Source organism: Salvelinus alpinus, chromosome 17, assembly GCF_045679555.1.
Source record: "Salvelinus alpinus chromosome 17, SLU_Salpinus.1, whole genome shotgun sequence".
Classification (NCBI taxonomy): domain Eukaryota; kingdom Metazoa; phylum Chordata; class Actinopteri; order Salmoniformes; family Salmonidae; genus Salvelinus; species Salvelinus alpinus.
Window position 1 is genome coordinate 40,336,016 of NC_092102.1, and position 27,500 is coordinate 40,363,515.

Below are 27,500 nucleotides of genomic sequence, written 5' to 3' on the forward strand. Positions count from 1 at the left end.
TGCTTTACGTTTATGTAACTCACCTTTTTCCATCACCAATATGTAATAGTCCTGGCCTTTACCATCACCAATATGTAATAGTCCTGGCCTTTACCATCACCAATATGTAATAGTCCTGGCCTTTTCCATCACCAATATGTAATAGTCCTGGCCTTTACCATCACCAATATGTAACGGTCCTGGCCTTTACCATCACCAATATGTAATAGTCCTGGCCTTTTCCATCACCAATATGTAATAGTCCTGGCCTTTTTCCATCACCAATATGTAATAGTCCTGGCCTTTTCCATCACCAATATGTAATAGTCCTGGCCTTTTCCATCACCAATATGTAATAGTCCTGGCCTTTACCATCACCAATATGTAATAGTCCTGGCCTTTTTCCATCAACAATATGTAATAGTTGGAACGAGTGCGCTGAGAGTCGGGAAGCACGTTCAGGAAGTGAGTGTTTAATAAAAAATTAAAAAATAAAACACAAATACCGCACTGACATGAAAACAGAGTCAATAACACCTGAGGAAAGAACCAAGGGGAGTGACAGATATAGGGAAGATAATCAGGGAGGTGATGGAGTCCAGGTGAGTGTCATGAGGCGCAGGTGCGCGAGACGATGGTGACAAGTGTGCGGGATAATCAGCAGCCTGATGACCTAGAGGCCGGAGAGGGAGTACACGTAACAGTAGTCCTGGCCTTTTCCATCACCAATATGTAACAGTCCTGGCCTACCCACCTGGTCAGGTGATGTCTTACTCGATGTTTAACAGATGACTGTTCTTCTCTCTAATCACCCTGTCCTGTCCTATCTCCATGTTTACATAAGCAAACCACACCATGACTTCTCCTTAGGGTGACAGTGATGTGACAATACTGGGTACTCACTAGTCAGGTGTGTGTGTGTCAGCAGGTAGATATCCTGGTCTAGTGTCGGTTACTGTCAGTGTAATGTTTCCACATCAACACTGAGTGTTGGTTTCTGATGTGGCTATAGGTTACTCTTGGCTGGACACATTATCCTGTACATACAGGCCGGAATTAGCTATGTTTACGCAGTGCTTTTATTTGCAAATGACACACACTTGACTAGTTGGAATATCTGTGTTAGCTCAGATGTACATTATATGACCTAGAGCGTACGTCTGGAGATAATGAACATTTAGTGTTTACTGCACTGTATGTCAACAGTTGACGCTCATATGGACAGATGCAAGTCAAGTTAACAGGTAGTTGAGGGTTGCTGTGAGGAGAGGTTGAATTATAAGCACAGATGTAGGTAACATGAACAGGTAGGTTAGAGTTCTGACGGTGATTAGTGATGCACTGATATGACATTTTTGGCCGATACCGATATCCGATATTTCCCTTGCCCCTAAATATTATATATACCAATATTTAATATTTTAGCGGCCTTAAGCATTCTAGTACAGTTAAATAGTTAACACACACACATGGACGCAGAAGTCTAAGGCACTGCATCTCAGAGCAAGAGGCGTCACTACAGTCCCTGGTTCAAATCCAGGCTGTTTCACATCCGGCCGTGATTGGGAGTCCCATAGGGCGGTGCACAATTGGCCCAACGTCTTTCGGGTTTGGCCGGGGTAGGCCGTCATTGTAATTAAGAATTTGTTCTTAACTGACTTGCCTAGTTAAATAAAGGTTACACACACACACACCACACTGACCAAAAAGTTATTTTGTTGACATTTACGTATGTCCCCATTACCAGTAAAACATAATCAAAACGTATTTCTTTCACTTACTTGCTGTGCTGTTTCGTTGTTCATTTGTTCAGTCGTTTCCTTCTCAACCAGGATTTCTATGGAACGCCGTTTGGGTCTTTGCGTGTCAAAAAATACACTATTTAACACTATTTTAAGTGTCAAATAAGTTTGTTGACCAATCAGGACCTGAATATGACTGCACGTCACATAATAATTAAACGCGTTCATAATTTTTTACGTAGTTATTACACATTGATTACACTATCACTCGTATTTCATATGTCAACGATTCATCGATACGTATGCTATGATGCTGGTAAAGTTGTCTCGCGCACCTACAGTGCTGGTCATAAAAAGAAGCTAGTCAGCTCATGGATGCAGACAATGTTCTTCCCCAAAAACATAGGAAAACGACATAATCTGTTTCAGTAGTTATAGTTACCTCGCTAACTATATAGCCAGGTGTTATCATCTAAAATAACCCTCATTTATAAGACAGTTCTTATTTGATTAATGGTGGTCGGACCCATCTATGTGAAGCTAGCCACAATAAGGATTAGCCACAACAGTGGACTTTGCAGTTAGCCTGCAAAATAAAAGTATGGCATAATTCTACTATTTGTTTTCATTTGCATCACTGTCAATGACATACTTTTATTTTGAAGGCAAACCGCAAATTCCACTATTGTGCCTAATCCTTAATGTGGCCAGCTACACACCACACAACCCGGTCCGGTCGAGCCTCACTAGCCAGATGAAGCTAGCTGGCTGCTTATAACGGAAGTTTTGGGCAACAGGGTTAAGTAGCTGGCTAGCTATTTATTTTCATGAACTGAAGTTCAATTTCAATAGGCGAGCAACAGAGTGGCAACCTAGCTAATACTTACTCACAAGGATTCCTAAATCATTGCTAAGAATAAGGAAAATGACTGCAGTTTTTACTGGTCATTGTTTTCAGGCTGGTTGTATTTGTGCTAGCTAGGTACCAAGCTAAAGCTAGCTTCCCCAGAAGTTGCGGTCGAACAAATGATGCTTTTTACTAACGCGGTATTGTAAACACATCGTTTGTGGCTGGTGTTTGCTTGTTTGCAGACTTTTTTGTACAGCTTTGACAGTGCTACTGTATCTTTTTTGACACACAAAGACCCAAACGGCATTCCATAGTATGTATGTTGTGAAACTAATAGCAGTGACGCTATTACTGTGTAGGGCAACATCTGACAAATAGCGCACTTGGTAGTGTGTACCGGTGCTCGACCAGTCGGCGAAAGCCAACATCACCCACGACAGAGAACAGTTGATTGTCAAGGGCAATGAATCTATTATCTTGTCTTTAATGGATTTGGCCTTTGAGTTCTCGCTGAAATGTTCTTACTCTTTCAAATGACTGCTTGACTTGTTGCCTGCTCGATCCACACAGCAGACATTGTGGGCTAAGTTAGGAATGCTGTGTTGCACGTGAGGCGCAACATTTTACGTGGCGTCATTACGTCATGTACCTACGTTATATAGGTATGCACGACAGCTTTGACATCGGTTTTACAGATCGGCGTTAAACTAGACATCGGCTAATACCGATGTTGGCATTTTTAGCTAATATCGACCGATTCCGATATGTTCACCAATATATCGTGCATCCCTAATTGTGATTATAGTTGAATAATTTGTTTTACAGTATAGACACATTTATGTGATGTTGTTGTTTAGGCCATGTTTTCTAAATCCCTTTTCACTCCCCATCGCTGACAGGTATGATGGATATCCTATCAAATACAGTCCCCCACAACCTCCTCTTTTCATTCCCCTCCTCTCCTCCTCACCTTCTCCCTCTCTACCTATGATTGTGCCCTTACGTATCCAATCATCCCATTTACTAATCATTCCTTACTCCATCTCCTACCCTCCTCTCCTATCCTCCTCCTCCTCTCCCCTCCTCCTCTCCTACCCTCCTCCTTCTCCTCTCCTCTCCTCCTCTCCTATCCTCCTATCCTCCTGCCCTCGTATCCTCCTGCCCTCCTATCCTTCTCCTCTCCCATCTTCCTATCCTCCTCCTATCCACCTCTCCTCCTCTCCTATCCTCCTCCTCCTCCTCCTCTCCTATCCTCCTCCTCCTCCTCTCCTATCCTCCTCCTCCCCTCCTCTCCTCCTGCCCTCTTATCCTCTTCCTCCCCTATCCTCCTCTCTCTCTCTCTCTCTCTCTCTCTCTCTCTCTCTCTCTCTCTCTCTCTCTCTCTCTCTCTCTCTCTCTCTCTCTCTCTCTCTCTCTCTCTCTCTCCCTCTTTCTCCTGGTTCTCTCTCTCTCTCTCTCTCTCTCTCTCTCTCTCTCTCTCTCTCTCTCTCTCTCTAACTCACTGACTCTCTTTCTCTCTCTCTTCTTTCTCTCTGTCCTCTCTCAGTCACTCTACATCTCTCTGTCTATCTGTCTATCTGGCTGTCAGGGGGTTATTCATTCCTGTTTATCACTATACACCATTACATTCAGTCACCTCCAGTCTATAGACTAGGCTAATGATCCCTGTCTCAGATACCACACCATGGAAGCCAAAGACACCTTGAAACCTAAGACTGATGGAAAGAGAGTCTTACCTCCCTTCCCCCTACACACACACACACACACACACACACACACACACACACACACACACACACACACACACACACACACACACACACACACACACACTGTCACACACACACACACACACACACACACACACACACACACACACACACACACACACACACACACACACACACACACACACACACACACACACACACACACACACTGTCACACACACACACACACACACACACACACACACACACACACACACACACACACACACACACACACACACACACACACACACACACACACACACACACACACACACACACACACACACACACACACACACACACACACACACACACACACACACACACACACACCCACACACACACACACACACACACACACACACACACACACTCACACACACACACACACACACACACACACACACACACTGTCACACACATTGTCACACACACACACACTGTCACACACACACACATACACTGTCACACACACACACACACACACACACACACACACACACACAGACAGACAGACAGACAGACAGACAGACAGACAGACAGACAGACAGACAGACAGACAGACAGACAGACAGACAGACAGACAGACAGACAGACAGACAGACAGACAGACAGACAGACAGACAGGCAGGCAGGCAGGCAGGCAGGCAGGGTTTATCATAGTCCAAAATGTTTACGCATACGCACAGCAGTGTTCTAGAATATTGGACCGCTGGCTTTCATACTTTTCAAATTCTCAGCGCAGCTCAAGCAATTTCTCCAACTGTCAACACATTCAAATGAATAGAGGATGCGTACCGGAGATGTGTTGGTTGGTCGGGCTGTGTGTGGTTGGTGGTCTCAGAGTCACATATCTATGTCAAAATGGAATGCCGGACTAACGCGCCTCAGCAATTGTGGAGTATGATTTACGCTTAAGACAGCTGCAGTGCATGCAGGGTAATATTGATCTCATGACCTCCTCATCTCACCACCTGTGTTTTACACACCTAGCTGACACCTAGCTGACACCCCTGCAAGGCTGGTGGTACAATCCCTCGTCTGAGGGTTGGACTCTACCACACCTCCCAGAAGGGGGTGCTCTGAAGAAGTGCCATCTCAGGGTTGTGTGTGTTTCTCTGACTCTGGTCCCTTAACCATTAAGATAATTATCAAATGTGAGATACAAAAAATAAAGAAATCACCTGGGATAGATAGTGGTAGAAATCTGCCTTTTTCACTCATTTATATAGAGGAGATGGTGTTTTTCCTGTGGTTGTAACTGACACCTGACATCTGTATGCATATATTAAAATTTGTTGGCTCCCATGTAAAAACAGAATGGTTCAAATAACGGTTAAATCATCCCCTGTCCTTCCAGAGGTTTTAATTAGAGTATTTTTGTTGGGATTTAAACTATTGTTATTGTAATGACTATTCTGACCACAGGAGTTGAGAAGTTTGCCTTTAATACTTGACTGAGGATCCAGATGAAGTATGTTTAATGTTTCCTGCAGGTATCGTCCATGAGAACGTGAAGATGGGCTCAGACGGGGAGAGTGATCAGGCGTCCGGGACGTCTTCTGATGAAGTCCAGAGTCCAGTCAGGGTCCGCATGAGGAACAACCACCACAGACGCATCTCCAATGAGGTACAATTGGTGTGTGTGTGTGTGTCTGTCTCTCTGTTTAGTTCTGTCTGTCTGTCTCTCTGTTTAGTTCTGTCTGTCTGTCTGTCTGTCTGTCTGTCTGTCTGTCTGTCTGTCTGTCTGTCTGTCTGTCTGTCTGTCTGTCTGTCTGTCTGTCTGTCTGTCTGTCTGTCTGTCTGTCTGTCTGTCTGTCTGTCTGTCTGTGGCAGCTGTAGAATGATGAGCGCAGCAGTATTGCAGGAAATGCCCCTGGATACACAGTCTGCTGCTTTAGACCATGTTTACTACAGACAGGACTGCTTTAGACCATGTTTACTACAGACAGGACTGCTTTAGACCATGTTTACTACAGACAGGACTGCTTTAGACCATGTTTACTACAGACAGAGAGAAGAAGGGGGAGGGAGAGCGGGGGGGGGGGGGGGCTGAATGAAATAATGAAACCATGATAAGGAACAGAGGTAGAACTTGGACATGGATAGGCAGAGAAAGAGAGAGTGGAGGAAAGATGTGAGGAGAGAGAGGGATGAGAGAGAGAGAGAGGGAGAGAGAATGGAGGAAAGATGTGAGGAGAGAGAGGGATGAGAGAGAGAGAGGGAGAGAGAATGGAGGAAAGATGTGAGGAGAGAGAGGGATGAGAGAATGGAGGAAAGATGTGAGGAGAGGGAGAGAGAGAGGGATGAGAGAGAGAGAGAGAGGGAGAGAGAGTGGAGGAAAGATGTGAGGAGAGGGAGAGATGAGAGAGAGAGTGGAGGAAAGATGTGAGGAGAGAGAGGGATGAGAGAGAGAGTGGAGGAAAGATGTGAGGAGAGGGAGAGAGTGAGGAGGACAGAGAGATGGAAAATAACTGTTTCCTATCATCCCTCCACATTCCCCCCTTCCCCCAACTCTGTTCTACCCTCAGGAATCTCTCCACCCCTCCCTCTTTTCCCTCCTCCTTCTCCTCTACGTCCTCCTCCCCTTCTTCCTCGGAGTGTGTAGGGTACTCTGGCACAATCGTGCCCTCGTTCTCTCTCTCTCTTTCTCTGCTTCTGTCCATCTCTATCTGTTGGGTCATGTGGCAGGCGAGAGAGGTGCAGTGTGGGAAGAGTGTGTGAGAGTGTAGGATTACCATTCAGAGGGACAATGAGGGACTTACTAGAGCTGTTCTGCATTGTAAGTACTAGGTTGTGTGTGTGCGTACGTGTGTTAGTGTGTGTGTGTTCTGTATGTGTGTGTGTGTACACATGCATGAAATCAAATCAAATGTTTCTAAGTGAATGAAAGAGTGCATGTGTCTGAACATGATTATTTGAGTGACGGTGTGTGTTGTGTGTGTGTTGTCTGTGTGTGTGGGCATGTTTGTGTGTCGTCATTGGGTGTGTAAAATCATTGTGTGTTTTAATTGACTGTGTACTTCAGTGAGTGTGTTGATGAATTAATAGAATGGATGAGGCGCAGATGAGACTTATTAAGCAGAGATAAATGCTTACTGTGTACAGGTGAATGTGTCAAGGTATTGTCATATTCACATGTGTATGTATATTCCTACGTACAGGAGTGTTGTCACGATACCAGAAGTTTGACTTCGATACCAATACCAGGTTCATCAAAATACTCGATATCAAATCAATATTCAATACCAAAACGATAGTCGATACCAAAACGATATTCAATAACAAAGCGATACTCGATACCAAAATGATACTCGATACCAAAATGATACTCGATAGCAAAATGATACCCCGATAGCAAAATGATACTCGATACCAAAATGATACTCGATAGCAAAATGATACTCGATACCAAAATGATACTCGATACCAAAATGATACTCGATACCAAAATGATACTCGATACCAAAATGATACCCCGATACCGAAACGATACCACAGAAGAAGAGAAAAAGAAACCTATTAGCTAAGGCCATAGAAAACCACTGGGCTTTACTTTTCTCAACATTGAACCACATGTTAATAACTGGTAGAACAACTCAAATAACAAATAGAATATCTTCTATTCTATATTCAATAGTTTAAAAAAAATACAACACCATATTAAATAACATATTCAATTCCTTATGCAAAACCATGAGCCTCATGTAATTATACATCTGATACATTTTTTTATTGGATTTTATACATATCAGGGTTAATTAAATGGCCATAATATTGGGTAAAATAACATTCATTAGACCTATGATTCATTACAGCTAAATAATTTAATGTATTAAATTAAAAGTTTAATTCCAAAACGACATAAAAAAACGCTGAAGCTCATTTCTGAAGCATGCACACCATACTGTAGAAATACAATGGATTTTACACAGCATACTACGATTCCCAGAGTGCATTTCAACTCCCAGGGTGCAATGCTCCGCCCAGGGCTGCTGCTGGCTGGCTAGTGGCTACTACTAGCAAGCCCAGACAAACGCAAAGTAGTCTAAATGTATTGCTGTCATAGCTAAATTATGAGTGCATTTCATATTTCTTTTGGGTTGTAATCATATTATAATGCTCACATGAATGTCATGCTGAATATATGTTCATGTCATTGCCACTCAAAAATAATTAGAATTTAGTTGCTAGTAGAATAACGTTACAATTCAAAATGTAATTTGTAAAATCATTTTTTATGTGCTAGCTTACTACTGCCCCTTGCCAGCTTACTACTGCCCCCAGAGAAGACAAGTACCCTTGCTAGCTTACTACTGCCCCTTGAGAAGACAAGTACCCTTGCTAGCTTACTACTGCCCCCTGAGAAGACAAGTACCCTTGCTAGCTTACTACTGCCCCTTGAGAAGACAAGTACCCTTGCTAGCTTACTACTGCCCCCTGAGAAGACAAGTACCCTGGCTAGCTTACTACTGCCCCTTGAGAAGACAAGTACCCTGGATAGCTTACTACTGCCCCCTGAGAAGACAAGTACCCTTGCTAGCTTACTACTGCCCCCTGAGAAGACAAGTACCCTTGCTAGCTTACTACTGCCCCCTGAGAAGACGAGTACCCTTGCTAGCTTACTACTGCCCCCTGAGAAGACAAGTACCCTTGCTAGCTTACTACTGCCCCCTGAGAAGACAAGTACCCTTGCTAGCTTACTACTGCCCCCTGAGAAGACAAGTACCCTTGCTAGCTTACTACTGCCCCTTGAGAAGACAAGTACCCTTCCTAGCTTACTACTGCCCCTTGAGAAAACAAGTACCCTTGCTAGCTTACTACTGCCCCCTGAGAAGACAAGTACCCTTGCTAGCTTACTACTGCCCCCTGAGAAGACAAGTACCCTTGCTAGCTTACTACTGCCCCTTGAGAAGACAAGTACCCTTCCTAGCTTACTACTGCCCCTTGAGAAAACAAGTTCCCTGGCTAGCTTACTACTGCCCCCTGAGAAGACAAGTACCCTTGCTAGCTTACTACTGCCCCTGAGAAGACAAGTACCCTTGCTAGCTTACTACTGCCCCCTGAGAAGACAAGTACCCTTGCTAGCTTAATACTACCCCCTGAGAAGACAAGTACCCTTGCTAGCTTACTACTGCCCCTGAGAAGACAAGTACCCTTGCTAGCTTAATACTACCCCCTGAGAAGACAAGTACCCTTGCTAGCTTACTACTGCCCCCTGAGAAGACAAGTACCCTTGCTAGCTTAATACTACCCCCTGAGAAGACAAGTACCCTGGCTAGCTTACTACTGCCCCCTGAGAAGACAAGTACCCTGGCTAGCTTACTACTGCCCCCTGAGAAGACAAGTACCCTGGCTAGCTTACTACTGCCCCCTGAGAAGACAAGTACCCTGGCTAGCTTACTACTGCCCCCTGAGAAGACAAGTACCCTGGCTAGCTTACTACTGCCCCCTGAGAAGACAAGTACCCTGGCTAGCTTACTACTGCCCCCTGAGAAGACAAGTACCCTGGCTAGCTTACTACTGCCCCCTGAGAAGACAAGTACCCTGGCTAGCTTACTACTGCCCCCTGAGAAGACAAGTACCCTGGCTAGCTTAATACTACCCCCTGAGAAGACAAGTACCCTTGCTAGCTTACTACTGCCCCCTGAGAAGACAAGTACCCTGGCTAGCTTACTACTGCCCCCTGAGAAGATAAGTACCCTGGCTAGCTTACTACTGCCCCCTGAGAAGACAAGTACCCTGGCTAGCTTACTACTGCCCCCTGAGAAGACAAGTACCCTGGCTAGCTTACTACTGCCCCTGAGAAGACAAGTACCCTTGCTAGCTTACTACTGCCCCCTGAGAAGACAAGTACCCTTGCTAGCTTACTACTGCCCCCTGAGAAGACAAGTACCCTTGCTAGCTTACTACTGCCCCCTGAGAAGACAAGTACCCTTGCTAGCTTACTACTGCCCCTTGAGAAGACAAGTACCCTTGCTAGCTTACTACTGCCCCCTGAGAAGACAAGTACCCTGGCTAGCTTACTACTACCCCTTGAGAAGACAAGTACCCTTGCTAGCTTACTACTGCCCCCTGAGAAGACAAGTACCCTTGCTAGCTTACTACTGCCCCTTGAGAAGACAAGTACCCTGGCTAGCTTACTACTACCCCTTGAGAAGACAAGTACCCTTGCTAGCTTACTACTGCCCCCTGAGAAGACAAGTACCCTGGCTAGCTTACTACTGCCCCCTGAGAAGACAAGTACCCTGGCTAGCTTACTACTACCCCTGAGAAGACAAGTACCCTTGCTAGCTTACTACTGCCCCCTGAGAAGACAAGTACCCTTGCTAGCTTACTACTGCCCCTTGAGAAGACAAGTACCCTGCGCTCTATTGGCCCTCTAATCACTTAATGATTGAATTTGAATAATCTGAATGATGAGGACAAATAGTGATGGGAGATAGAGCTCCCGTTCCAAAGTGGACACAGGAAAGGACCCAATATGCATGAATACATATTTAAAACCTCTTCCGAAAGGACCTAAAGGACCATCGGTCCAGTCCGAGTGAGGGAAGCAGCAAAAAAGCCAATTGTTTTGCTACTTTATTAAACCGGAATCATGGAGAAATGGAAAGAGAGGCTCAGTTTGAGCAGCTGTATGCTATAAGGGAGTTGAGGCAGAGTGAACAGCTGGAGACTATAAGGGAGTGGAGGCAGAGTGAACAGCTGGAGACTACAAGGGAGTGGAGGCAGAGTGAACAGCTGGAGACTACAAGGGAGTGGAGGCAGAGTGAACAGCTCGAGACTATAAGGGAGTGGAGGCAGAGTGAACAGCTGGAGACTACAAGGGAGTGGAGGCAGAGTGAACAGCTGGAGACTACAAGGGAGTGGAGGCAGAGTGAACAGCTGGAGACTACAAGGGAGTTGAGGCAGAGTGAACAGCTGGAGACTATAAGGGAGTGGAGGCAGAGTGAACAGCTGGAGACTACAAGGGAGTGGAGGCAGAGTGAACAGCTGGAGACTATAAGGGAGTGGAGGCAGAGTGAACAGCTGGAGACTACAAGGGAGTGGAGGCAGAGTGAACAGCTGGAGACTATAAGGGAGTGGAGGCAGAGTGAACAGCTGGAGACTACAAGGGAGTGGAGGCAGAGTGAACAGCTCGAGACTATAAGGGAGTGGAGGCAGAGTGAACAGCTGGAGACTACAAGGGAGTGGAGGCAGAGTGAACAGCTGGAGACTACAACGGAGTGGAGGCAGAGTGAACAGCTCGAGACTATAAGGGAGTGGAGGCAGAGTGAACAGCTGGAGACTACAAGGGAGTGGAGGCAGAGTGAACAGCTGGAGACTACAAGGGAGTGGAGGCAGAGTGAACAGCTGGAGACTACAAGGGAGTGGAAGACAAGAAGACAAGGGAGTGGAGGCCGTGCGGTGTGTGAATGTGTGAGTAAGACACAGGAGGATCGGTGCACCAGAGCAGGAACAGAGGGAGAGACCACAACCCCTTATCTTGCGCTACACTAACTTCTTGCTAGTTATTTATCATCCCGTTCGATTACATAGTACCTGTCTTGACGTCATCAAACTGAGAGAAACTGGCTACCTAGGCTACTTGAGGCCAGCCATAATGTTACTGCACTTCTTACAATTAGCTACACAAAATACCAACTCCATTCAGATCATAGCTTAAATAGCAGTCTATCTGTTGGCTTTTGGTGGTTGTAGCCTTGAATTCTCATTTTAATTTCACCTTCCGTTGAGTAGTTATCCCCTAACTGGTTTGCCACACAAGCAGAGCAGCGATGCAGTTGTCTCTTTCTGTAGGAAGGATCAGAGTGCAGGCCTTTCTTTGTGACTTTTTCCAAATCATCAATATAGAGTTAATATTGAGTTGCATCATGCAGTCCTTATATTTTGATTTGGAATACATTCCCAGGTTTACAAGCCTATCACAACTAAATAAATCATATATATTATTGTAATGGTGTAGGCCCAGAGATGCTAAACATGTTTATGTTAAATAACAGTCAATTACCAGCAGATCGTCACAGCTCTGGTTCCATGTTGTTTTCTCTCCATTCAATGTGCTAACAGCCTTTCATCTCTACAAAACATTAAGATTCGATATTCATACATGGCCAAATATAGAGTTTACATTTTCATTTGTGTAGTTCTTTGTTGTAAAATGTAAGCAGTATGGTCCTCCAATGCCATTGTGTCAAGCTGCAAATGTTGGTTATGACCATTGTGCTTGTGTACGTGTTCACGTACACACACACACACACACACACACACACACACACACACACACACACACACACACACACACACACACACACACACACACGTACACACACACACACACACACACACGTACACACGTACACACACACACACACACACACACACACACACACACACACACACACACACACACACACACACACACACACACACACACACACACACACACACACACACACACACATTGGGGACATATCCTGTGGGAAGGTTGGGTCTGGGCCAGGCAGTGCTGCCATGGAAACCCGGGATGATTGGCACCCTGCCTAGAGCAGGCATAGAGGAGTGAGGTATGATGGGAGATGTAGTTCAATGTGGACTACAGATGTGATTGTTAGTAATGGATGTATCACAACCAGGGTGTCAATTCCATTTCAATTCAGTAAATTCATTCAGAGGACCTTTCAGTATTGTAATTTCAATCTACTTCCTAAATTGACTGCATTGCCTGAACAGGCCTCTTATATACAGAAAATATATCACAATAATAATATTGATTTGATTAAATGATTGAACATACAGTTATAATCTCATCCCTGTCTCTGTGTCTCTCTTCCACCTGGCTCTATCTCCAGGACATAAACAACCGCCTGTCTCTGTGTCTCTCTTCCACCTGGCTCTATCTCCCTCTCTCTATCTCCAGGACATAAACAACCATCTGTCTCTGTGTCTCTCTTCCACCTGGCTCTATCTCCCTCTCTCTATCTCTAGGACATAAACAAGCGCCTGTCTCTGTGTCTCTCTCCCACCTGGCTCTATCTCCAGGACATAAACAACCGTCTGTCTCTGTGTCTCTCTTCCACCTGGCTCTCTCTCCCTCTCTCTCTCTCCAGGACATAAACAAGCGCCTGTCTCTGCCGGCTGACATCAGGCTACCGGAAGGCTACCTGGAGAAGTTTGCCATGAACAGTCCGCCCTTCGACAAGCCCATGAGCCGCAGGCTACGAAGAGCCTCATTGGTCAGTCCACACTCTGCTCTCTGCTCTTAACTTGGCAAGCTGCAATGTAGTCTGAGTCAGCTGTTTTCCTTTGAGTGTGTGTGTGTGTGTGTGTGTGTGTGTGTGTGTGTGTGTGTGTGTGTGTGTGTGTGTGTGTGTGTGTGTGTGTGTGTGTGTGTGCGTGCGCAACTGCGCAGGCACATTTGTGTAGTTCTTTGCTCTGAAATGAAAGCAGTATGGTCCTACAATGCCATTGTGTCAAGCTGAAGATGTTGGTTATGACCATTGTGCTTGTGTTTCTGAGTGTGGATAAGACATTTGACAGGAAGGCAAAGCGACCATATGAGAAGATTGTCATGACAACATGGATATACAAATGTTGGCAAGCACAGATATGTTAATGCTGACCATAGTTCCTGTCTATGGCCCAGTACACACAGATATGTTAATGCTGACCATAGTTCCTGTCTATGGCCCAGTACACACAGATATGTTAATGCTGACCATAGTTCCTGTCTATGGCCCAGTACACACAGATATGTTAATGCTGACCATAGTTCCTGTCTATGGCCCAGTACACACAGATATGTTAATGCTGACCATAGTTCCTGTCTATGGCCCAGTACACACAGATATGTTAATGCTGACCATAGTTCCTGTCTATGGCCCAGTACACACAGATATGGTGATGCTGACCATAGTTCCTGTCTATGGCCCAGTACACACAGATATGTTAATGCTGACCATAGTTCCTGTCTATGGCCCAGTACACACAGATATGGTGATGCTGACCATAGTTCCTGTCTATGGCCCAGTACACACAGATATGTTAATGCTGACCATAGTTCCTGTCTATGGCCCAGTACACACAGATATGGTGATGCTGACCATAGTTCCTGTCTATGGCCCAGTACACACAGATATGTTAATGCTGACCATAGTACCAGATAAGGGCTATTTGGCTTGCTTGTAACCATAGTGGAACCATTTTTGGGGCAATTTTTTATAGAACCCTAATGGAGAATGAAAAATATCTCATTCTGAAAGGTTCGTTGTGGATCCTTTTGAAGAACCATACAGAGTTCTTTATCTGGTCAGCCATATTATATTGTTAAAATTCCATAGGTGTTTTTATTGTGTTAATTGACAAGTTGAATCAAGAGAGATACCTCTGGAACAGCTGGGGGTCCCCGAGGAGAGAAGTGACAACTGTTCTCAATTGACGCAAGGCCATACGAGAGTCTTTCACAAGACACTGTCACTGGCCATAGTCATATGTAATATGTACTGGCATAAAACAAGACATTAGATAAAGTGGATTGACACTCTCACTCATGGTTGCGCAAGGAGAGCTGTGCGCAAACCACTCCCTAAAATATTTGAATGAGCCACCTCCCTTACATTATCACTGAAAGAGGAGAGAACCTTTTAGTGAATTGTAAAGAACAAATAGAGGGCTCAAAATGTTATTTAAGTCATTATGGTTCCACGTAGAACCATCACCCTTTCCAAATAACCCTTGAGGAACCCTACTTTTTGTGTGAGTGGGGGGCCGATGCATTCTGCATTAGACATGTGAGCCTGGAGGACTTTCTCTCCTTCTCTCCTGTAGTTATTGAGTGAGACCAGGCCCCTCTCCTTCTCTCCTGTAGTTATTGAGTGAGACCAGGCCCCTCTCCTTCTCTCCTGTAGTTATGGAGTGAGACCAGGCCCCTCTCCTTCTCTACTGTAGTTATTGAGTGAGACCAGGCCCCTCTCCTTCTCTCCTGTAGTTATTGAGTGAGACCAGGCCCCTCTCCTTCTCTCCTGTAGTTATTGAGTGAGACCAGGCCCCTCTCCTTCTCTCCTGTAGTTATTGAGTGAGACCAGGCCCCTCTCCTTCTCTACTGTAGTTATTACATTTACATTTAAGTCATTTAGCAGACGCTCTTATCCAGAGCGACTTACAAATGGAGTGAGACCAGGCCCCTCTCCTTCTCTCCTGTAGTTATTGAGTGAGACCAGGCCCCTCTCCTTCTCTACTGTAGTTATTGAGTGAGACCAGGCCCCTCTCCTTCTCTCCTGTAGTTATTGAGTGAGACCAGGCCCCTCTCCTTCTCTCCTGTAGTTATTGAGTGAGACCAGGCCCCTCTCCTTCTCTCCTGTAGTTATGGAGTGAGACCAGGCCCCTCTCCTTCTCTCCTGTAGTTATGGAGTGAGACCAGGCTCCTCTCCTTCTCTACTGTAGTTATGGAGTGAGACCAGGCCTCTCTCCTTCTCTCCTGTAGTTATGGAGTGAGACCAGGCCCCTCTCCTTCTCTACTGTAGTTATTGAGTGAGACCAGGCCCCTCTCCTTCTCTACTGTAGTTATGGAGTGAGACCAGGCCCCTCTCCTTCTCTCCTGTAGTTATTGAGTGAGACCAGGCCCCTCTCCTTCTCTCCTGTAGTTATTGAGTGAGACCAGGCACCTCTCCTTCTCTCCTGTAGTTATGGAGTGAGACCAGGCTTCTCTCCTTCTCTCCTGTAGTTATTGAGTGAGACCAGGCCCCTCTCCTTCTCTCCTGTAGTTATTGAGTGAGACCAGGCCCCTCTCCTTCTCTCCTGTAGTTATTGAGTGAGACCAGGCCCCTCTCCTTCTCTCCTGTAGTTATTGAGTGAGACCAGGCCCCTCTCCTTCTCTCCTGTAGTTATGGAGTGAGACCAGACCTCTCTCCTTCTCTCCTGTAGTTATGGAGTGAGACCAGTGAGACCAGGCCCCTCTCCTTCTCTCCTGTAGTTATTGAGTGAGACCAGGCCCCTCTCCTTCTCTCCTGTAGTTATTGAGTGAGACCAGGCCCCTCTCCTTCTCTCCTGTAGTTATTGAGTGAGACCAGGCCCCTCTCCTTCTCTCCTGTAGTTATTGAGTGAGACCAGGCCCCTCTCCTTCTCTCCTGTAGTTATTGAGTGAGACCAGGCCCCTCTCCTTCTCTCCTGTAGTTATTGAGTGAGACCAGGCCCCTCTCCTTCTCTACTGTAGTTATGGAGTGAGACCAGGCCCCTCTCCTTCTCTCCTGTAGTTATGGAGTGAGACCAGGCCCCTCTCCTTCTCTACTGTAGTTATGGAGTGAGACCAGGCCCCTCTCCTTCTCTCCTGTAGTTATGGAGTGAGACCAGGCCCCTCTCCTTCTCTACTGTAGTTATTGAGTGAGACCAGGCCCCTCTCCTTCTCTCCTGTAGTTATGGAGTGAGACCAGTGAGACCAGGCCCCTCTCCTTCTCTCCTGTAGTTATGGAGTGAGACCAGGCCCCTCTCCTTCTCTCCTGTAGTTATTGATTGAGACCAGGCCCCTCTCCTTCTCTCCTGTAGTTATTGAGTGAGACCAGGCCCCTCTCCTTCTCTCCTGTAGTTATGGAGTGAGACCAGGCCCCTCTCCTTCTCTCCTGTAGTTATGGAGTGAGACCAGGCCCCTCTCCTTCTCTCCTGTAGTTATGGAGTGAGACCAGGCCTCTCTCCTTCTCTCCTGTAGTTATGGAGTGAGACCAGGCCCCTCTCCTTCTCTCCTGTAGTTATTGAGTGAGACCAGGCCCCTCTCCTACTCTCCTGTAGTTATTGAGTGAGACCAGGCCCCTCTCCTTCTCTACTGTAGTTATGGAGTGAGACCAGGCCCCTCTCCTTCTCTCCTGTAGTTATGGAGTGAGACCAGGCCCCTCTCCTTCTCTCCTGTAGTTATTGAGTGAGACCAGGCCCCTCTCCTTCTCTACTGTAGTTATTGAGTGAGACCAGGCCCCTCTCCTTCTCTCCTGTAGTTATGGAGTGAGACCAGGCCTCTCTCCTTCTCTCCTGTAGTTATGGAGTGAGACCAGGCCCCTCTCCTTCTCTCCTGTAGTTATTGAGTGAGACCAGGCCTCTCTCCTTCTCTCCTGTAGTTATGGAGTGAGACCAGGCCCCTCTCCTTCTCTCCTGTAGTTATGGAGTGAGACCAGGCCTCTCTCCTTCTCTCCTGTAGTTATTGAGTGAGACCAGGCCTCTCTCCTTCTCTCCTGTAGTTATGGAGTGAGACCAGTGAGACCAGGCCCCTCTCCTTCTCTCATGTAGTTATTGAGTGAGACCAGGCCCCTCTCCTTCTCTCCTGTAGTTATGGAGTGAGACCAGGCCTCTCTCCTTCTCTCCTGTAGTTATTGATTGAGACCAGGCCCCTCTCCTTCTCTCCTGTAGTTATTGAGTGAGACCAGGCCCCTCTCCTTCTCTCCTGTAGTTATGGAATGAGACCAGTGAGACCAGGCCCCTCTCCTTCTCTCCTGTAGTTATGGAGTGAGACCAGGCCCCTCTCCTTCTCTCAGGTAGTTATGGAGTGAGACCAGGCCTCTCTCCTTCTCTCCTGTAGTTATTGATTGAGACCAGGCCCCTCTCCTTCTCTCCTGTAGTTATTGAGTGAGACCAGGCCCCTCTCCTTCTCTCCTGTAGTTATTGAGTGAGACCAGGCCCCTCTCCTTCTCTACTGTAGTTATTGAGTGAGACCATGCCGCTCTCCTTCTCTCCTGTAGTTATTGAGTGAGACCAGGCCCCTCTCCTTCTCTCCTGTAGTTATTGAGTGAGACCAGGCCCCTCTCCTTCTCTCCTGTAGTTATTGAGTGAGACCAGGCCCCTCTCCTTCTCTACTGTAGTTATTGAGTGAGACCATGCCGCTCTCCTTCTCTCCTGTAGTTATTGAGTGAGACCAGGCCCCTCTCCTTCTCTCCTGTAGTTATTGAGTGAGACCAGGCCCCTCTCCTTCTCTCCTGTAGTTATGGAGTGAGACCAGTGAGACCAGGCCCCTCTCCTTCTCTCCTGTAGTTATGGAGTGAGACCAGGCCCCTCTCCTTCTCTCCTGTAGTTATTGAGTGAGACCAGGCACCTCTCCTTCTCTCCTGTAGTTATGGAGTGAGACCAGGCTTCTCTCCTTCTCTCCTGTAGTTATTGAGTGAGACCAGGCCCCTCTCCTTCTCTCCTGTAGTTATTGAGTGAGACCAGGCCCCTCTCCTTCTCTCCTGTAGTTATTGAGTGAGACCAGGCCCCTCTCCTTCTCTCCTGTAGTTATTGAGTGAGACCAGGCCCCTCTCCTTCTCTCCTGTAGTTATGGAGTGAGACCAGACCTCTCTCCTTCTCTCCTGTAGTTATGGAGTGAGACCAGTGAGACCAGGCCCCTCTCCTTCTCTCCTGTAGTTATTGAGTGAGACCAGGCCCCTCTCCTTCTCTCCTGTAGTTATTGAGTGAGACCAGGCCCCTCTCCTTCTCTCCTGTAGTTATTGAGTGAGACCAGGCCCCTCTCCTTCTCTCCTGTAGTTATTGAGTGAGACCAGGCCCCTCTCCTTCTCTCCTGTAGTTATTGAGTGAGACCAGGCCCCTCTCCTTCTCTCCTGTAGTTATTGAGTGAGACCAGGCCCCTCTCCTTCTCTACTGTAGTTATGGAGTGAGACCAGGCCCCTCTCCTTCTCTCCTGTAGTTATGGAGTGAGACCAGGCCCCTCTCCTTCTCTACTGTAGTTATGGAGTGAGACCAGGCCCCTCTCCTTCTCTCCTGTAGTTATGGAGTGAGACCAGGCCCCTCTCCTTCTCTACTGTAGTTATTGAGTGAGACCAGGCCCCTCTCCTTCTCTCCTGTAGTTATGGAGTGAGACCAGTGAGACCAGGCCCCTCTCCTTCTCTCCTGTAGTTATGGAGTGAGACCAGGCCCCTCTCCTTCTCTCCTGTAGTTATTGATTGAGACCAGGCCCCTCTCCTTCTCTCCTGTAGTTATTGAGTGAGACCAGGCCCCTCTCCTTCTCTCCTGTAGTTATGGAGTGAGACCAGGCCCCTCTCCTTCTCTCCTGTAGTTATGGAGTGAGACCAGGCCCCTCTCCTTCTCTCCTGTAGTTATGGAGTGAGACCAGGCCTCTCTCCTTCTCTCCTGTAGTTATGGAGTGAGACCAGGCCCCTCTCCTTCTCTCCTGTAGTTATTGAGTGAGACCAGGCCCCTCTCCTACTCTCCTGTAGTTATTGAGTGAGACCAGGCCCCTCTCCTTCTCTACTGTAGTTATGGAGTGAGACCAGGCCCCTCTCCTTCTCTCCTGTAGTTATGGAGTGAGACCAGGCCCCTCTCCTTCTCTCCTGTAGTTATTGAGTGAGACCAGGCCCCTCTCCTTCTCTACTGTAGTTATTGAGTGAGACCAGGCCCCTCTCCTTCTCTCCTGTAGTTATGGAGTGAGACCAGGCCTCTCTCCTTCTCTCCTGTAGTTATGGAGTGAGACCAGGCCCCTCTCCTTCTCTCCTGTAGTTATTGAGTGAGACCAGGCCTCTCTCCTTCTCTCCTGTAGTTATGGAGTGAGACCAGGCCCCTCTCCTTCTCTCCTGTAGTTATGGAGTGAGACCAGGCCTCTCTCCTTCTCTCCTGTAGTTATTGAGTGAGACCAGGCCTCTCTCCTTCTCTCCTGTAGTTATGGAGTGAGACCAGTGAGACCAGGCCCCTCTCCTTCTCTCATGTAGTTATTGAGTGAGACCAGGCCCCTCTCCTTCTCTCCTGTAGTTATGGAGTGAGACCAGGCCTCTCTCCTTCTCTCCTGTAGTTATTGATTGAGACCAGGCCCCTCTCCTTCTCTCCTGTAGTTATTGAGTGAGACCAGGCCCCTCTCCTTCTCTCCTGTAGTTATGGAATGAGACCAGTGAGACCAGGCCCCTCTCCTTCTCTCCTGTAGTTATGGAGTGAGACCAGGCCCCTCTCCTTCTCTCAGGTAGTTATGGAGTGAGACCAGGCCTCTCTCCTTCTCTCCTGTAGTTATTGATTGAGACCAGGCCCCTCTCCTTCTCTCCTGTAGTTATTGAGTGAGACCAGGCCCCTCTCCTTCTCTCCTGTAGTTATTGAGTGAGACCAGGCCCCTCTCCTTCTCTACTGTAGTTATTGAGTGAGACCATGCCGCTCTCCTTCTCTCCTGTAGTTATTGAGTGAGACCAGGCCCCTCTCCTTCTCTCCTGTAGTTATTGAGTGAGACCAGGCCCCTCTCCTTCTCTCCTGTAGTTATTGAGTGAGACCAGGCCCCTCTCCTTCTCTACTGTAGTTATTGAGTGAGACCATGCCGCTCTCCTTCTCTCCTGTAGTTATTGAGTGAGACCAGGCCCCTCTCCTTCTCTCCTGTAGTTATTGAGTGAGACCAGGCCCCTCTCCTTCTCTCCTGTAGTTATGGAGTGAGACCAGTGAGACCAGGCCCCTCTCCTTCTCTCCTGTAGTTATGGAGTGAGACCAGGCCCCTCTCCTTCTCTCCTGTAGTTATGGAGTGAGACCAGGCCTCTCTCCTTCTCTCCTGTAGTTATTGATTGAGACCAGGCCCCTCTCCTTCTCTCCTGTAGTTATTGAGTGAGACCAGGCCCCTCTCCTTCTCTCCTGTAGTTATTGAGTGAGACCAGGCCCCTCTCCTTCTCTACTGTAGTTATTGAGTGAGACCATGCCGCTCTCCTTCTCTCCTGTAGTTATTGAGTGAGACCAGGCCCCTCTCCTTCTCTCCTGTAGTTATGGAGTGAGACCAGGCCCCTCTCCTTCTCTCCTGTAGTTATTGAGTGAGACCAGGCCCCTCTCCTTCTCTCCTGTAGTTATTGAGTGAGACCAGGCCCCTCTCCTTCTCTACTGTAGTTATTGAGTGAGACCAGCCCCCTCTCCTTCTCTCCTGTAGTTATTGAGTGAGACCAGGCCCCTCTCCTTCTCTCCTGTAGTTATTGAGTGAGACCAGGCCCCTCTCCTTCTCTCCTGTAGTTATTGAGTGAGACCAGGCCCCTCTCCTTCTCTCCTGTAGTTATTGAGTGAGACCAGGCCCCTCTCCTTCTCTCCTGTAGTTATTGAGTGAGACCAGGCCCCTCTCCTTCTCTCCTGTAGTTATTGAGTGAGACCAGGCCCCTCTCCTTCTCTCCTGTAGTTATTGAGTGAGACCAGGCCCCTCTCCTTCTCTCCTGTAGTTATTGAGTGAGACCAGGCCCCTCTCCTTCTCTACTGTAGTTATTGAGTGAGACCAGGCCCCTCTCCTTCTCTCCTGTAGTTATTGAGTGAGACCAGGCCCCTCTCCTTCTCTCCTGTAGTTATTGAGTGAGACCAGTTCCCTCTCTTTCTCTACTGTAGTTATTGAGTGAGACCAGGCCCCTCTCCTTCTCCCCTGTAGTTATTGAGTGAGACCAGGCCCCTCTCCTTCTCTCCTGTAGTTATGGAGTGAGACCAGGCCCCTCTCCTTCTCTCCTGTAGTTATTGAGTGAGACCAGGCCCCTCTCCTTCTCTCCTGTAGTTATGGAGTGAGACCAGGCCCCTCTCCTTCTCTCCTGTAGTTATGGAGTGAGACCAGGCCCCTCTCCTTCTCTCCTGTAGTTATTGAGTGAGACCAGGCCCCTCTCCTTCTCTACTGTAGTTATTGAGTGAGACCAGGCCCCTCTCCTTCTCTACTGTAGTTATTGAGTGAGACCAGGCCCCTCTCCTTCTCTCCTGTAGTTATGGAGTGAGACCAGGCCCCTCTTCTTCTCTCTGTTTGAAGTGATTTAATGAGTCTTAGAGAGATGAAAGGAGGATGAAAGAGGAACATTTGAAGGGAGGGATAGAGGAAGGGATGGAGAGTGGCGTTTTTATAGAAGAAGGATGAATGGGGGAGGGGTCAGGTGTAAGGTGTTTGTGTGGTTAGAGGCGAGTGCTGCAAATGAGTGGCAGGCGTGTGTGTGCATGTGTGTGTGATGTAACAGATATCTATAATTCAGTAGTGGAGTCAGTCTGCCCTGCAGTGCTCCTCCCGGGTGGAAAAACACTGGAATACCTTGGAGACAGACCTCTGATGCAATACACAGGACAGAGAGATAATGAATGCCTGGTAGGAAGGAGGACAGAGAGATAATTAATGACTGGTAGGATGGTGGACAGAGAGATAATGAATGCCTGGTAGGAAGGAGGACAGAGAGATAATTAATGACTGGTAGGATGGTGGCCAGAGAGATAATGAATGACTGGTAGGAAGGATGACAGAGAGATACTTAATGACTGGTAGGATGGTGGCCAGAGAGATAATAAATGACTGATAGGAAGGAGGACAGAGAGATAATTAATGACTGGTAGGATGGTGGACAGATATGTAATTAATGACTGGTAGGATGGTGGACAGAGAGATAATGAATGACTGATAGGAAGGAGGACAGAGAGATAATAAATGACTGATAGGAAGGAGGGCAGAGAGATAATTAATGACTGGTAGGAAGGAGGACAGAGAGATAATAAATGACTGGTAGGAAGGAGGACAGAGAGATAATGAATGACTAATAGGAAGGAGGACAGAGAGATAATGAATGACTGGTAGGAAGGTGGACAGAGAGATAATGAATGACTGGTAGGAAGGAGGACAGAGAGATAATTAATGACTGATAGGAAGGAGGACAGAGAGATAATTAATGACTGATAGGAAGGAGGACAGAGAGATAATGAATGACTGATAGGAAGGAGGACAGAGAGATAATAAATGACTGGTAGGAAGGAGAACAGAGAGATAATAAATGACTGATAGGAAGGAGGACAGAGAGATAATAAATGACTGATAGGAAGGAGGACAGAGAGATAATAAATGACTGATAGGAAGGAGGACAGAGAGATAATAAATGACTGATAAGAAGGAGGACAGAGAGATAATAAATGACTGATAGGAAGGAGGACAGAGAGATAATAAATGACTGATAGGAAGGAGGACAGAGAGATAATAAATGACTGGTAGGAAGGAGGACAGAGAGATAATAAATGACTGATAGGAAGGAGGACAGAGAGATAATAAATGACTGATAGGAAGGAGGACAGAGAGATAAGTGATTGGAATGAAGTAAAGAGCTAGATACACACATAGAGAGGGAATGATGGGGGAATAGAGGAGTGGAAGAAGGACATGCAGGAGTGATGTATGTTTGTTTGATGGTAAACTACAGTGTCAGTAGAGGTCAGGTTGGGGTTGGGGCTTTTGGTGAACCTGATTGGTTCAGGTATGTTTCAGGGTGGATTTGACTGGACGGTTTGTGGTACTGTATTTCCCAGCATTCCTCAGTATTGATGGTCAGTGTAATATGGGTGAGAGTGTACTGTAGTATGGTTCATAATGCTGTATACTTGGGCATTACTGAGTCTAAATTCATTGCAGACATTAATATTGTCATTCTCACAGTTGAGTAACATTATGTGTGATACACTGGTCATTACATGTTCATGCTTATATCATTCTTGTGTAGATGGAATGACGAAATCTAAATAGTCTGAAGTCTTTATTCAAATACTATCACTGGACACCTGAAATTAGTCATGCAATCAGTCTATTTCGAGATAAATATTTTTATCCCTTCAAGTGCCTAATTTAAAAATAAAATTCTCTCTGTAATTGTTTTGACAGAGCATAGTTTTTTAATTAACTGATATAAAACCTAGCAGAAGCTCCCGAGTGGTGCAGCGGTCTAAGGCACTGCATCTCAGTGCTAGAGGCGTCACTACAGACCCTGGTTCGATCCCGGGTTGTATCACAACCAGCCGTGATCGGGAGGTCCATAGGACGGCTAACACAATTGGCCCAGCGTCGTCCGGGTTAGGGGAGGGTTTGATAGACCGTCATTGTAAAATAAGAAGTTGTTCTTAACTGACTTGCTTAGTTAAATAAAGAAATACAAAAAAGTTCCATTTGCCAGTTGGCACATTCTTGAAACACTAACTGTACCAGCCTTTAAACACAGGATCAGTTACTGTGATGAAACATCCTGTTTAGAACGCCCGTATCGAATGTGGTTTTTCTTTCAGGAAGAAGTCCATTCTACTGAAAATTATAAAATACATAATATTTTAGATATGGACAGACAAACGGTCTGGAGGTACAGACATCAGTGAGCTATATAAAGATATCTGGGTACAGCTGTCAAAATGGCCGACATCCTACTTCAAGGGGATCCTCAGGAGTCAATGTGTAACTGAAACACTGATCATGTTAAAAATTGATTCTCTCATCTAGATGGAAGTTGGGCTAGTGCCTGTAATTGTATATCCTGACCTTTGACCCCGAGGCACTGAGGCTATCTTTTTTCTTTCATAGTCGTCTCCCAATCCCCATCAATTATTCACTGTGTCGTCCAGTAAGATTCAGTGTTCCGTTGCGTTAAAAGACGCTTGGGGGGAAGGAAGAGCGTTGGTTGGATGGAGGGGGTAAGAAGTGATGGAGTCCGACAGGTGACCCCTGTTGGTTGGAAACATGTCTTGCATCATATCAAACCACACAACACTCAGCAACTCCTCTCACTTTCCTGTTAATCTGAATGAAATCAAAACCCTGCAACACTTTTTTGTATTTTGTTATTTAATAAAAACAAATTTTTTTTTTGTACCCCTTTTTTCTCCACAATTTCATGACATCCAATTGGTAGTTACACTCTTCTCCCGTCGCTGCAACTCCCGTACGGACTCGGGAGACGCGAAGGTCGAGAGCCATGCGTGAAATTTCAGATACGTGATATTCAACTGCCCGGTTAGAATGAGGTGTCAGTGTAAAACATTCTTTTTCCCATTGGCTGTTTGTAATTCATTGATTGATGATGTCATCATTAAATTGATTGAGCTGTGGTGTCTGTCCACTCCTCACGGTCACGCTCAGTGGCCATCGTTGTTCATGAAATGGATCTCTCCTCCCACTCTCCTTCCTTCCTTACTTCCTTCCATCCATCCTTCCCTTTTCTTTCCTAGCATCCTTTCCTTTTTCCCTATCTCTCTCCTTCGCTCCCTATCTCTCTCCCTCCCTCTATCTCTTTCTCTATCTGTTTCTCCTTCTCTGTCTATGTCAACCCCCTGTCTCTTGCGTGGCATCATTTGCTTCAAACACACACACACACACACACACACACACACACACACACACACACACACACACACACACACACACACACACACACACACACACACACACACACACACACACACACACACACACACACACACACTTATTTGTTTTTTGTTGTTTCATTTTGGTCCACTAAAGTAGGTTTGACCTAGTTCTGTTCTGCGAGCAGAGAGCAGAGCCAGTGAAGCGTTGGGAATGGAATGAACCCATTACCCAGCTGATATATTAGTTAGGACTAACATTGGCTTATCGGAGGAACCACTGTACCACACACACACACACACACACACACACACACACACACACACACACACACACACACACACACACACACACACACACACACACACACACACACACACACACACACACACACACACACACACACACACACACACACACACACACACGCGCGCGTACTGTGTGGACAGTACTATACTATACTATACTTTAAGTACCAATGAGGGAGGGGGATGCTAGACAGACAGAAAGACCATTGGTTAGGTCATACACACATCTTCCACTGTGTCAGCCACGCTTAAACTGCCTGAAAGCCTGCAGATTTATTTTCCTGCGTGGGGATTGCCTGGGGGGCAAGTGTGTGTGTATGTGTGGGGGGGGGGGGGGGGGGGTGTTCTGTCCAAATGATTCCACCTACATGAGCAGCGCCACTCCCCAACAAGTCTGAGGGATCCTGACAGCCGCTGTCACATACAGATGTGTGTGTTTTGATCTGAAAGCATCACCTCAGCGTACCAAGTGTCAAGGCGAGCCATTGCCAAATGACCCTGTGTACTACTGACAGATTACTGTAGGCAAGCAACCCCAGGTCAATATTGTGTTTGACATTTGGGAAAGTGTAGCAGGATAATGTGATTTAAGCTGTGAAAGTGTAGCAGGATAATGTTATTTAAACTGTGAAAGTGTAGCAGGATAATGTGATTTAATGTGAAAGTGTAGCAGGATCATGTGATTTAAACTGTGAAAGTGTAGCAGGATAATGTGATTTAAGCTGTGAAAGTGTAGCAGGATAATGTGATTAAGCTGTGAAAGTGTAGCAGGATAATGTGATTTAATGTGAAAGTGTAGCAGGATAATGTGATTTAAACTGTGAAAGTGTAGCAGGATAATGTGATTAAGCTGTGAAAGTGTAGCAGGATAATGTGATTAAGCTGTGAAAGTGTAGCAGGATAATGTGATTTAAATTGTGAAAGTGTAGCAGGATAATGTGATTTAAACTGGGAAAGTGTAGCAGGATAATGTGATTTAAACTGTGAAAGTGTAGCAGGATAATGTGATTTAATGTGAAAGTGTAGCAGGATAATGTGATTTAAACTGTGAAAGTGTAGCAGGATAATGTGATTTAAGCTGTGAAAGTGTAGCAGGATAATGTGATTAAGCTGTGAAAGTGTAGCAGGATAATGTGATTTAAACTGGGAAAGTGTAGCAGGATAATGTGATTTAAACTGTGAAAGTGTTGCAGGATAATGTGATTTAAGCTGTGAACGTGTAGCAGGATAATGTGATTTAAACTGGTAAAGTGTAGCAGGATAATGTGATTTAAACTGGGAAAGTGTAGCAGGATAATGTGATTTAAACTGGGAAATTGTAGCAGGATAATGTGATTTAAACTGTGAAAGTGTAACATGATAATGTGATTTAAACTGTGAAAGTGTAACATGATCATGTGATTTAAACTGTGAAAGTGTAACAGAATAATATGATTTACACACAGAAAGAGAGTATTTGATATTGATGTGTATGAGTTTAGCATCAGAGGATTTCTGTAGGGATCTATGTTAATACACACACACACACACACACACACACACACACACACACACACACACACACACACACACACACACACACACACACACACACACACACACACACACACACACATACACACACACACACACACACACACACTGGCATCTATGTGTAAGTGTGTCAACCTCAGTCCGAGGCAAGCCTCTCACTGCACTGCTTTTGGGGCCTTTAAAGAGATCACATGCCCCATTAGCTAACTTGGTCACTGGAGACCCCCCCCCCCACACACACACACACACACAGTCACACACACACACACACACACA

General features: G+C 46.3%; 1 protein-coding gene across 7 annotated transcripts in view; it reads left to right on the forward strand.

Moving 5' to 3' along the window:
* LOC139542938 (cyclin-dependent kinase 17-like) overlaps positions 1–27,500 on the forward strand; it is a 96,698-nt gene that overhangs the window by 51,288 nt on the left and 17,910 nt on the right. For all 7 annotated transcript variants that reach the window (XM_071348944.1, XM_071348945.1, XM_071348946.1 and 4 more), the window contains 2 exons: positions 5,840–5,973; positions 13,457–13,582. In XM_071348944.1, the coding sequence (XP_071205045.1) occupies positions 5,840–5,973; positions 13,457–13,582 (260 nt within the window). The remainder of the gene's footprint in view (positions 1–5,839; positions 5,974–13,456; positions 13,583–27,500) is intronic.